Raw genomic sequence first — 13,343 nt, 5'->3', positions numbered from 1 at the left:
CAAAGGGACTAGCAGGAGGGCTAGTGGGAAGCCTGGACTCTGTTCTTGAGGAGCATGTGCTTGTGTATGCATGCTTGCTTGCCCCCTAAGCAGGGCAGAGAGAGGTCTGCTCTGGTGGCTGCCGAGTTTCCCACAACTGCCCCACTGCTTCCCAGCCCAAGCTAAGCAAACACTCCAGCCCCACCCACTCCACATCATAGTGCAGCACTGGATCTGGGGCAGCCACAACCGAAGAGAAGAATTGACCATGGGATACAGAGGTGATCAGGTCTCAGGGCAGAAACTCGGTGGAACAGCAGTGGCTACCGTTGGCGCTTACTCAAGCAGTGCATCAGAAGCAGCCTAGATCTCTGATGGTGGCCATTCCACTATAGCTCACCCCCAAGTATACACTGACAGTTCACATGGGCCCTGCCTGTCTTGTGGTGTGGCTCCAAAACAAGGTATGGGTGGCAGCTATGAGAGACAAAGGGGACTTGCACCTGAGGCTGTGTCTGAGGAGAGAGAGGAAACAATTGCAGGCGCCTGTACAGGCAGCACATCGGAGACAGCTTGGATCTCTGTCTGTGGCTGACTTGAGCAGAGAGCCTGCACAGGGCCCTTTTGCTTCAGCACTCCCCATCTCTGGGGCAAGGATCCTAGTTTGGGGAGAGGGGGAAAGACACACATAAAGGCAACAGAGCCAGCTTGGGCTCAAACTTCAGGGCTTCTGCTCCAGCAACATGGGATCAGATCCCACCCTTGATAGGGTGGTGACAGCCACTGAGCAGAGGGGAAGTCCCACCTCACACTGGCTCCAGCCCTAGCCCCTCCATCTCCAGCCCAAACACATGGAGATGAAGCAACATGCTACTAAAAAACAATGGGTTGGGACTTCCCTGGTGGTCCAGTGGTTAAGACTCTGAACTCCCTTTGGAGCGGGCACAGGTTTGATCTGTGGTCAGGGAACTAAGATCCCGCATGCCACACAGCTCAGCAAAAAAAAAAAAAAAAAAAAAAAAAAAAAAAAAAAAGGGTCAATGAAGAAATCAAAGAGTAAATCAGAAAATACCTTGAGACAAATGAAAGTGGAAACACAACACTCCAAAATCTATGAGATGCAGCAAAAGCAGTTCTAAGAGGGAAGTTTATAGCAACAAAGGCCTTCCTCAAGAAAAAAGAGAAATCTCAATTAAACAACCTAACCTACCACCTAAAGGAATTAGAAAAAGAACAAACAAACAAAAAAAAAAGCCCAAAGTCAGCAGAGGAAGGAAATAATAAAGATCAGAGAGGAAATAATTAAATAAAGATTAAAAAATAGAAAAGATCAATGAAACCCGGATCTATTTTTTGAAAAGATAAACAAAACTGATAAAATTTGTTCACCAAGAATAAAAGAGAGAAGGCCCAGGTAAACAAAATGAAAGAGGAGAAATAACAACTGATACCACAGAGATACAAAAAATAATGAGAATATCATGAATAGTTATATGCCAACAAATTAGACAGCCTAGAAGAAAGAAAATTTCTAGAAACATACAACCTGCCAAGACTGAATCAAGAAAAAACAGATAATTTGAACAGACTGATCACTAGTAGTCAAATTGAATTTGTAATTTAAAAACTCCCTGCAAACAAAAGTCCAGGACTTGATGGCTTCACATAGGAATTCTATTGTATCAAACATATAAAGAAAAATGATACCTATCCTTCTCAAGCTATTCATAAAATTGAAGAGGAGAGAACACTCCCTGATTCGTTCTTTGAAGCCACCATTACCCTGATACCAAAAGCAAACAAAGATACTAAAAAAAAAAGAAAATTATAGGCCAATATCTTTATGAACATAGATGCAAAAATCCTCAACAAAATATCAGCAAACCAAATTCAACAATATATAAAAAGTATCATACACTGTGATCAAGTGGGATTTATTCCAGGGATGCAAGAACGCTACAATATTCACAAATCATTCAATGTGATACATGAATTAATAAAAGAAAGGATAAATATCACATGATCACCTCAAAAGATGCAGAAGAAACGTTTGACAAAATTCAATATCCATTCATGATAAAAATTCTCATCAAAGTGGGTATAGAGTGAACGTATCTCAGTATAATAAAGATCATTTACAGCAAACACACAACTAACATCATACTCAACAGTGAAAAGCTGAAATCCTTTCCTTTAAATTCAGGAACAAGCCAAGGATGCCCACTCTTGTCACTTCTATTTAACATAGTATTGGAAGTCCCAGCCACAGCAATCAGACAAGAAAAAGAAATTAAAAGCATCCAAATTGGAACGAAGAAGTAAAACTGTCACTACTTACAGATGACATGATACAACGTAGAGATAACCCTAAAGTCTCCACCAGAAAACAATTAGAACTAATAAGTGAATTCTATAAAGTTGCAGGATATGAGATTAATATACAGAAATCTGTTGCTTTTCTATACATTGTTAAAGAACTATCAGAAAAAGAAAGTAAAAAAAATCAGTTTTAGAATTGCATCAAAAAGAATAAAATACTTAGGAATAGACTTAACCAAAGAGGTTAAAGACCTATACTCTGAAAGCTATAAAACATTGATGAAGGAAATAGAAGATGAAACAAAGAAATGGAAACCTATTTCATGCTCTTGAATTAGAAGAATTAATATTGCTAAAATGGCCATACCACAGAAAGAAAGAAATCTACAGATTTAATGCAATCCCTATTAAAATACCCATGATGTTTTTCACCGAGCTAGAACACATAAACCTAAAATTCATATGGAACTACAAAAGACTCCAAATTGCCAAAGCAATCTTCAGAAAAAAGAACAAACCTGGAGGTATAACCCCCCCAGATTTCAGGCTATACTATAAAGCTACAATAATCAAAACAGCATGGTACTGGCACAAAAACAGACACATAGATTAATGGAAGAGAATAGAGTGCCCAGAAATAAACCCACACACTTATGGTCAATTAATTTATGACAAAGGAGGCAAGAATATACAACAGTCTCTTTAATAAGTGGTGCTGGCCTCTATTTACAATAGCCAGGACATGGAAGCAACCTAAGTGTCCATCAACAGATGAGTGGATAAAGAAGATGTGGCACATATATACAATGTAATATTACTCAGCCATAAAAAGAAACGAAATTGAGTCATTTGTAGTGAGGTGGATGGACCTAGAGTCTGTCATACAGAGTGAAGTAAGTCAGAAAGAGAAAAACAAATACCGTATGCTAACACATATATATGGAATCTAAGAAAAAAAAAAAGGTCATGAAGAACCTAGGGGCAATACGGGAATAAAGCCACAGACCTACTAGAGAATGGAGTTGAGGATACAGGGAGGGGGAAGGGTAAGCTGGGACAAAGTGAGAGAGTGGCATGGACATACATACACTACCAAATGTAAAATAGATAGCTGGTGGGAAGCAGCCACATAGCACAGGGAGATCAGCTCGGTGCTTTGTGACCACCTAGCGGGGTGGGATAGGGAGGGTAGGAGGGAGGGAGATGAAAGAGGGAAGAGATATGGGGACATATGTACATGTATAACTGAGTCACTTTGTTATAAAGCAGAAACTAACACACCATTGTAAAGCAATTATACTCCAATAAAGATGTTAAAAAAAAAAACTAATCTACCCAGTAACTTATAACAAATGTCTTGTGATCTTGTTTTGAGAATAAAGAGATGTAAACTGTTAAAAAAAGAAACTGGTGCTGGGAAAACTGGATTGCTACATGTAAAACAGTAAGATTTCCTCATACCATATACAAAAATAAACTCAAGATGGGATAAAGATCTAAATGTAAGACCTGAAACCATAAAATTCCTAGGAGAGAACATAGGTAAAACACTCTTTGACATAAATTGTAGCAATGTCTTTTTTGTATCTGTCTCCCAAGGCAAAAGAAATAAAAGTAAAACTAAGCAAATGGGACCTAATTAAATTTAAAAGCTTTTGCCCAGCAAAGGAAACTATCAACAACATAAAAAGACAACCTATGAAATGGAGGAAAATATTTGCAAATGATATGGCCTGCAAGTGGTTAATATCCAAAATATACAAATAGCTCATATAACTTACTATCATAAAAAGGAACAACCCAGTCAAAATTGTACAGAAGATCTGAATAGACATTCTCCCAAAGAAGACATACAGATGGCCAACAGGCACATGAAAATATGCTCAATATTGCTAATTATCAGAGAAATTCAAGTCAAACAAACAATGAGACATCACCTCACACCTGTCAGAATGGCTATCATCAAAAAGTCTACAAATAACAAATGTTAGTGAGGATATAGAGAAAAAGGAACACTTGTACTCTGTTGGTGGGAATATAAATTGCTGTAGACACTATGGAAAACAGTTTGGAGAGTCCTCAAAAAACTACTATATGACCCAGAAATTCCACTCCTGGGTATATATCAGGAAAAAACAAAAACACTAGTTCAAAAAGATACATGCACCCCAATGTTCACAGCAGCACTATTTATACTCCATCATAAAAAAGAATGAAATTCTGCCATTTGAAGATACATGGATGGACCTAGAGAATATTATGCTTAGTGGTTTGTCAGACAGAGAAAGACAAATACTGTATGGTATCACTTATATGTGGAATCTAAAATAATAATACAAATGAACGTACAGGCAAAACAGAAACAGACTCACAGATATGGAATACCAACTTCGTTACCAGTGGGGAGAGGAAAGGGGGGAGAGACAAGACAGGGGTATGGGATTAAGAGATACACACTACTGTGTATAAAATAGAGAAGCAACAGGATATATTCTATAGCACAGGGGATTATAGCCATTATCTTTTAATAACTTTTAATGGAGTATAATCTGTAAAAATGCTGAGTCACTATGCTGTACACCTGAAACTAATATAATCTTGGAAATCAACTATACTTCAATTAAAAAAAGTAAATTGTCATGAAGATCAGTCTTGACCTCCCCCACCTGACTGACTATAGTCAGGACTCACTTTCCGCAAGACTGTGAGGTAGGTGAAAGTCACTGCCCACCTTTTTTTCTCAGAATTCCTTTGCAATTTTGTATCACTGGACATCTACTCCAATTTCTGGAGTCCTATTTGCTTAAGCACTTGATTTTAGCAGTTATTTATTACTCTGATCCCTTGTAATATAATAGCTTTCTTTCTTTGGGCATTGACCTTTTCTGACGGATCTCTGAAAAAACTCAAACACTTCAAAGGAAAGAATCTACCTCTGGTAGAATGAATGATAAGTTGTGGGGTGGATATTTTTGAGCAGGTGACCTTTCCCATTATCCTTCAAACGAAACTACCCCGTAGAAGCTTGGCCTTGATTCCCATGCATGTTTCCTCCCTGGATGTTGAAAAATTAGGTTAAGATAGAGACACGTGGTACGGAGCAAGGGATTTGATTTTGCCTGCAAATTTCCTGATGATACAGGATATAGTTCTTTGAAGACAGTCCATGAACTGTAATATATCAGTGTGGTTCAAACTGTGGAGCTTCAGCGTCAAGATGAGCCAGGGTTTTTATCCCGACCCTACCACTTTCTGTGTGATTTTTCACAATTAACTTAACCTGTGCCTTGGTTGCCTCATCTTGTATAAAACAGGGATAATAAGAGTAGCTAACTCATATAGTTACTATAATGATCAATGAAATATATGTCTAAAGAGCTTAGCATAGTTCTTGACACTTGATCAAGTTGTTCTTGTCATCACTGTCACTAGCATTACCACCACTGCCACCGCCAACATTACGCCCAGGTGCCTACTGTAACAGAATAAAATTTTATAACCTCTTGCTAAAGCTAATACCAGCCATCAGCAAGGGAGGAAAGAGTAAGCCCACTCGCATTCACTGTTTCCTACTCTCACTTTAACCCTAACGTCTCAAAGAGAATGTATGAGAAGACACTCTAACCCTCATGTCTCTGTCCCTGTTTCCACAGGTACCTGTCAGCTTGGCTGGGCATACTACTGTGCTGGAGGTGGCGCAGCTGCAGCCATGTTGATCTGCACCTGGCTCTCTTGCTTTGCTGGAAGACACCCCAAGCCTGTCATGTTGGTGGAGAACATCATGAGGAACACCAATTCTTATGCCATGGAGCTTGACCACTGCCTCAAACCTTGAGCTTTAGCAGAAGATTGGAGAGGGTGGGAAAGAGGAGGGAAGGGAGCCTTGAAAAGAGGTACTAAGACTAGGCCAGTTCCTACCCACTTGCCAGTAGTGTAACCCAGTGTTTGCATGCTTTTTAACTCCCCAGTCATTCATTTTCGCTTTCCCTTAAACCAGTGGGTCAGTGGCTATTTACAAAATTCATCAAGAACAATAATTCTCAGACTTCCCTGGCGGTCCAGTGGTTAAGACTTCGTGCTTCCAATGCAGGGGGCGCAGGTTCGATGCCTGGTCGGGGAACTAAGATCCTACGGTGTGGCCAAAAAAAAAGAACAATGGCCAAAAAAAAAGAACAATAATTCTCTCTAATGTTTACCTAGCTGGTGAGTGCCCACTAGCCCCCAACTCCCAAAGTGCTCCTTCATACAAAATGATAAGAAAGATCCTCAGTTGAAAGGTAACTGCACAGTCAAGCAGCTCTTCAGAGCTCTACAGCTCCTATCACTTACCCCAAAGCTTAAAGTTTGGGTAAAAACACTTGTGCATGAAGGGGCCATGAGATGGACAGGGATGGTTCCTACCACTCCATTCCTTTGGTCATCCCCTGATACTTATTGCCATCTCCAAACATCTATGGAGTGCCACTGCCCCAATTTTTGTGACTTTCTCAGGACTATACCTTGACTCGTCCTCTTTTTTCCTGTTTTTCTTCCTTGCCGGTTGTGAGCAAGCTTATGGGGAGGGTGACTCCCAATGGGGAAAACACTAATCAAGGATGCTTGCATATAGTCTAAGACCCCTTCCTCATAATGCTTTAGAATATTCATAAAAGTTCATTTTGTGTTCTGGCTGGGTGACTGGCATCAAAATACTGGCAAGTATTCCCTAGTCCCTTACAGATACAGAAATGGTGTTCATCAAATGTTCTGAGCAGAGACTAGCATTTGTTGTGTGCTCAATAAACACAAATTCAGAATGATGATGACAAGGATGTTTCTGCTGGTTCCTTACCGAAATTCCTATTAGAGTTCATTTTTATTGACAAGGAAATCCACAGTGGCCTTTTGCCCCTATAGTCATTCCTAGCATGATACACATTTCTCCACTTGTTTCAAAGACTATTCATCAAGTGCTTTCCCTTCCACCTGGGGTGAATTAGACGTAAAAGAACAGAGTCCTGATGTCACCTAAGGCTGATGTATTTTTAGGCTTGGCCTCCATCCCATCTGTGCTCAAGGCTGATGGATGGTGTAGAAGAACTTGGTGTCTCTCAGGGACAGAATTTGTCTCCCCCACTCCTCCCTAATTAATTCAGGCTAGCTCTATTGCTCCATAACTATAGCTTTAGGGACTAGGGAAGGCCTGTGTCACAAAAGGCCAGCTCATCTCTTTCTATTCTTAATCACTCCAGAGTGGTTTCGGTACAGCCCGGTACAGCCCTACCTGGAAGGAGAGAAATGGCAAAAAATGTTCTCATTAGTTATATGCCATCCCAAGAAGGGTCAGGGTCCATATATCGGCCTTATGCAGGTAAGTGAATTCAAGCATACACTCCATTCATGAGCTCATTCATTCATTTAATCACTCATTCAGGACACACTTTTTGAACATCCTACTGTATGCCACATTCTGTGCTAAGTACTGGGGGAAAAAAAGATACAGTTTCTCACCCTAAAAGTGACAGGGTATTGACAGACATGTAGATAAATAATTGCCAAACAGTGTGTTACATGCTACCAAGTGAAGGGCTGGGGGCTAAAGGATCACATAGAGGGGCTATTAAACCAACTTGGGGTGAAGGGGTTCATGGGAAAGATTTCTAGAAAAGACGATGCCTAAGATGAGTCTGAGAGATGAATAGGGGGAGTTAGTCAGCAAAGGCTAAGTGTGTACCATACAAGGGAACGTGGAAAGCAGGGCATGGAGACATGAGAAAACATGACCCCATCACAAGAATGATGAACAGAGGTGTGAAAAGGGAGGAGGCAGAAGCTGAAGCTGAAAAGGGAAATACCAATGGGATCTTCTACACTAGGGTAAGGAGTTTGGATTTTATCCTAAAGGAGGGCCATTGAAAGGGAAGTGATGTGAACATATTTGTGTTTTTCAAAGATCAGTTTGACTAATGTGAGGAGAATGGAAGAAAATAGGGAGAGACTATAGATATTTCAATAATCTAGGTATAAGAAAATCAAGTCCTGAATTAAGATAGTGACTGTGGAGCTGGAGCAAATGGATGAATTTGAAAGAAGATATTTAGAATATTTTGTTACATACCAGAATTAAAATATCTTATTAATAATTTTATACTGAGTAAATGTTGAAATGATAATATTTTAGAGCATATTAAAATTTCAAAAAGATATCTAGGAAGTAGATCCCATGGTACTTGATGTCTAATGGATATGGTAGGTGAGGACAAGTGAAAATTTTGGCATGATCGCTCTGAGATGTGGGCTATCACCGAGATGGGGAATACCGTAGGAATAACAGATAGTAAGGAACTGATGATCGGATTCATGTCAAGTATTATCTTCCCCATGGAACTGGATTAAGTGTTTAAGGTAAAGCAAGTTGAACATATCTCACTGGGAGGAAAGCAATGTAATTAGGTTTGCAGCATCCCCTCTCCCCAAGACAGATGACTAAGAACAGGTAGAACAAAAATGGAACTGGCTCAAACTTCATTTTTATTGTGTAGGCTCAATAATGCAACCTTAATTTAGGAGAGCTCAATGTATGGAGAATATGTCAGGTGTTTGAGGAAATGCAGATCAGTCTCTTTCGAAAAGGCAATCGGATCAGGTGATCTTTCTTCTCAGGGTAGGAAACCTTCTGGAATTCTGCAGGATAGGATTTGTGAAAGTGATATAAGCGTTTAAGTCAGGGTATTGGCAGGAAAGAGATGGTATACTCAAGGAGTTTTCCTAGCTGAGCTTAATGAAGGGGCTAGTTATGGTGGTGTGGGTAAAATTCAGGGAATCTACAGTGATGGTGAGGCATACAGAGGCGATGCATGGCGGGGAGCTGTTATCACCCCAAAGACTGAAGGGACAAGGGGAAGTAACTGTGTTATTGGAACCCAACAAGAACTGTAGCCATGCAAGAAGGGCTGCCTGATAGGAGCTGTGTCTTTAGGTAGCACAGTGTGAACTCTGCCCAAATGTAACACGGCTAGGAGGCAGACAGGAGCACAAAATCTTTATCTCCCTCTCTTCCCGCTCTCTGATCTCCTCCCAATGCTCACCATTAGCCAGAACCAGCCAGATGCCAGCTGGCAAAAAAGGCTGTTGCTACAGTCCATTGAGGTCAGCCTCCTTTGTCACAGAGCATGGAGTAGAAGGGCAGAGAATGGACCTTGCGGGTGTGAGCGGCGAATGGAAAATAACAGCTCAGTGAGTTTTCTCAGCTCCCGTTGCTACCATTCCCTTACACATTGCTTCCCGGGAAGTCAATGCTTTGCTGCCCTCCATGGCCCAGATACCTGAACACACTGTAAAGTAGTTATACCCTAGAGAGGAGACTGAGCAGGAAGGGGTTAATTCAAAAGAACCATTTTAAATGACTGTCACCTTGTATAAGGTATTAGTTGGCATGTTTCCTCTCCTCTTCCAGGGAAAGGGGAGAGGATTTAAAAGGGATTTTTTTTCCTGTGAAGAAACCAGGCCTGCAGGGGCTTATATTCAAAGAGGGATCCAGCCCCTTGTTCAATTTGAATTTAAATTCCTCCCTGCCTGTGTCTGGTTTCTTTCCTGCCAAGCATTGTTTTTGCATAGATGTCTGACTAGCCTATTTTTTTTCCCCTGTGGCCTAGAGCAGACTCTTGGAAGCTAAGCCTGCCTCCTCTGGCTGCTGTTATGCAGAGAGGAAGGAGAGCCCATGGGTCGGGGGAGGACTGAAGGAGCAAAGTGAGGATCTCAGAGACGGTGGTCTGTCCCATGCCAGGCTGGCTGGCCTGCTCCCCGCCTGTGCACACAGATCGGGTGCTTAACCATGGGTCCTTTCTGACTCTTGGAACCACTTAGATCTTGTGTGTAGAAGGGCGAGAGGTGGGAGACTATTCACCCAGGCTAGCTCAAAGCCAACTGATTATTTCTTAAGAGTCTATTTAGCGGGATATTCCTTCAGGAAAGGATGTCAGACGGACAGCACTCACCCATTTGGCATGTCTCTCTGTCTGTAGGGTTACAATTTCTCCACCTTGGGTGGCCCTTGGTATACTGCAAGTGTCAAGTCATCCAGGTCTGTCTTGAGTGATGCCTTCTCCCTAATGTCACCTCTCATTATCCCTGTTCCCAGAGCAGTAGCTGCCGCCATTGATTTTCACATGCTGATGACTTCCAGGCAGTGGGTTCCCGCCTTGCAAGGACGTGTGCCCTGAACCAACGTGGACAGGCTCTGGCCTCTGAGCTTCTGCAAGAGTCGGTGGTAATATGCGGTTTAGGTTAGATGAGGGGAAACCCTAGGAGGATGAGGGGATGAAGAAGCTGCCGGCAAGCAGAGGCTTTATAAATTGTCCAACAAGTTGGACTAAGAGGGAGGTCTGGCCCCTTCATAATGTGCTAAGGACACTGTCTTCAATCTGGCATTCACTCTTGGTAGAAATACTAATGTGGAGAAGCTTCAGGATTGTATTTAGTCCCAAGGCAGTCTGTCGGTGAGAAAAAAAAATGGAAGTTTCAAGAAAACTAATACCGAATGCATTTTGTAAAAGATGGCAAGCAACACACTTTGTGGCTTGAGGGGAAAGTTCTGCTGTTTCTAGAACTCACCATCAATCTCTAACCAGACCTAGTAAAGCTTTCTTAGCAGACAGAAGGCAGCACCCTTACAAGGAGTCATCTCCGCTCTGTGTCCCTGGTTTAAAAGCATTTTCTGATCTGGAGGGGGGCTGCAGTTGAAGGATATTTATTACTGGCCTCTCTTTCAGATATAGAGAGATGTATTTTCAGCTTCAATTTTCATTTCGTCTACTTATGAGATTAGACTCTCCCAGTGCTGATGTCTTCTCTAAAGGCATTGAACCCCCACTGAGTCTTCAAAGCTAACAGCAAATAAACAGTTGCTATGTGTGCACACAAATGATTTAGATTTTCATTATACAGGGCTGCTGATATGTCAGGAGGCAGAAGTAGGGGGAGACAAAATGCTTGGTTTTGACTGCAGCACTCTATCCTGGTTCTTCCTCCCTCTCCAGAAAGGAGGCTCCAGAGAACAGTACTTGGGAGAGGAGGGCATCAAGGCCACCTGGCATCCATGAGGGCAGCCCATGATGTTGGCTCCTTTTCATATAGTGCCTCTACTTCCTGACGAGGTGGTGGCAACTACAGAAAGGAAACAAAGCTGGTAGAAAGATCAAGGGGAATAAAGAGGGGTAGATGAAGAGGTAAACATGGTAATCATTCCAGAGACACATTGCCTCCCTCCACTGTGGCCTATTAGAATCCCATTTGGGGAAACTTGGCAATTTTTTTCCGAGATATCTCTTCGTATATCGAGCTAAAATACTGCCCCCCCTTCCCCGCCCCAGACAACATGGTAAAGCGAAAACAGTTCAGGTTTGGTTTTGGAGTCAGACAGATCAAAGTTTGAATCCCAGCCCAGACATTTCCAAGCTATGTGTCCTTGGGCAAGTTACTTCTCTGAGTTTACAAAACTTTCTAAGACAGCATCTCCTATCTGCTGTTGACCTTCGCACATCCCAGGATCTATAGAAGGCATGTACCATCCAGTGGCCCAATACCTTTCATTTCGCACTGATTATTCTAACACAGTAATTTTGAATCCTGGTTCACATTAGATTGCTCCGAGAAGATTTTTTTTTAAAGTTTGATGCTTATGTCCCACCCCAGTCCAACTGAGTCAGACTCTGGGGGCTGCTAGACCACAGTATCCCATCTTCATTGTTGACATCATCTGCTGATCCCCTTGTCATCTCTCATTCACTGAAGACTTCAGCACCTGGCTCATTTTCTTTTTTTTTTTTTCATTCCTATTTCTGTCATCCTTTTGGAAACTTTAACATCCACATGGACCACTCTGCCAACTTCTTGGACTCTCAGTTCTTTGACTTCCTTACCTCCGATGATATTTTTCTTCCATTCAAGCTCTGCTGCTCCCACTTTTGACATTGGCAATAAGTGCACCATCACCAAAATCCAGATTTCCAGCCTCCCATTCCTGACCATACTTCTTATTCTTTCAGCTCATGTTTTTTAATATCCCCACTCTATCAACTCTTTGATCCCATCCTACTTACCCAATCCAAAGTCCATAGTTCATCAATGTAATCACCTCTTGAATAAATGTACCACTCTTTTGCCCCCTGCTCACCCTGTAATATATTTGTCTGACAAAACCTTTTTTTTTTTTTTTTTTGGTGGTACGTGGGCCTCTCCCTTTGTGGAGCACAGCCTCCGGACGCGTAGGCACAGCGACCATGGCTCACGGGCACAGCTGCTCCGCGGCATGTGGGATCTTCCTGAACCGGGGCACGAACCCACGTCCCCTGCATTGGCAGGCGGACTCTCAACCACTATGCCACCAGGGAAGCCCTGTCTGACAAAATCTTAATTAATCCTTGTTAAATTGAATAATCTGCCTGGTCCCAACTGTTGACAAAGGAAAACAATAACTGTTCTTGCATTTTCTCTGTCTATACCCACTCCCTTGATGAGTTCATGCAATTTCATGGCTTTAAATATTATCTATACCCTTGCTACTCAAAGTGTGAGCTATAGTCCAAAAACATGGGAGTGCATTAGAGATTTAGAATATTGGGCCCTACCCCAGGCGTACTGAATCATAATCTGCCTTTTAGCAAAATCCCCAGGTGATTCATATTCATTAAAGTTTGAGAAGCACTGATCTATGCCAGTGTTTCTGAATGGTGATTGCAAATTGGAATTAGCTAGAGAGTTAAAACTGCTAACGCCTATGCCCACTTTCAGAGGTTCTAATTTAATTGGTTTAGGGTAAGGCCTGGACATATATAAATTTTATAGGTCACTATGTGATTTTGATGTGCAGCTGTGATTGAGAACCACTGACTTAAATATTGATGACTCCCAAAGTAATAACTCTAGGCCAGTGCTGGCTTACTAGTGGGCAGAGTCAGTGTTCAGAAGACTCTGGGGCTGTTGCCCACCCGCTGGTGGGTGAAGCCAGGTCCTGGGGTTAGTGCTGGACTACTGGCAGGCAGAATTGGGTCCTAAAGCCTGGTTGC

The 13,343-nt window shown here is 41.9% G+C and overlaps 1 protein-coding gene across 1 annotated transcript in view; it reads left to right on the top strand.

The window, feature by feature from the left end:
- LHFPL1 (LHFPL tetraspan subfamily member 1) overlaps window positions 1-6,133 on the top strand; it is a 43,701-nt gene extending 37,568 nt beyond the window's left edge. Inside the window, exon 3 of the mRNA XM_065901233.1 lies at window positions 5,952-6,133. Coding sequence (XP_065757305.1) covers window positions 5,952-6,133 — 182 coding nt within the window. The remainder of the gene's footprint in view (window positions 1-5,951) is intronic.
- The last annotated feature ends 7,210 nt before the right edge of the window (window positions 6,134-13,343 follow it).

This window comes from Phocoena phocoena, chromosome X (genome assembly GCF_963924675.1).
Source record: "Phocoena phocoena chromosome X, mPhoPho1.1, whole genome shotgun sequence".
Classification (NCBI taxonomy): Eukaryota; Metazoa; Chordata; class Mammalia; order Artiodactyla; family Phocoenidae; genus Phocoena; species Phocoena phocoena.
This window is presented reverse-complemented; position numbering and strand designations above follow the sequence as displayed.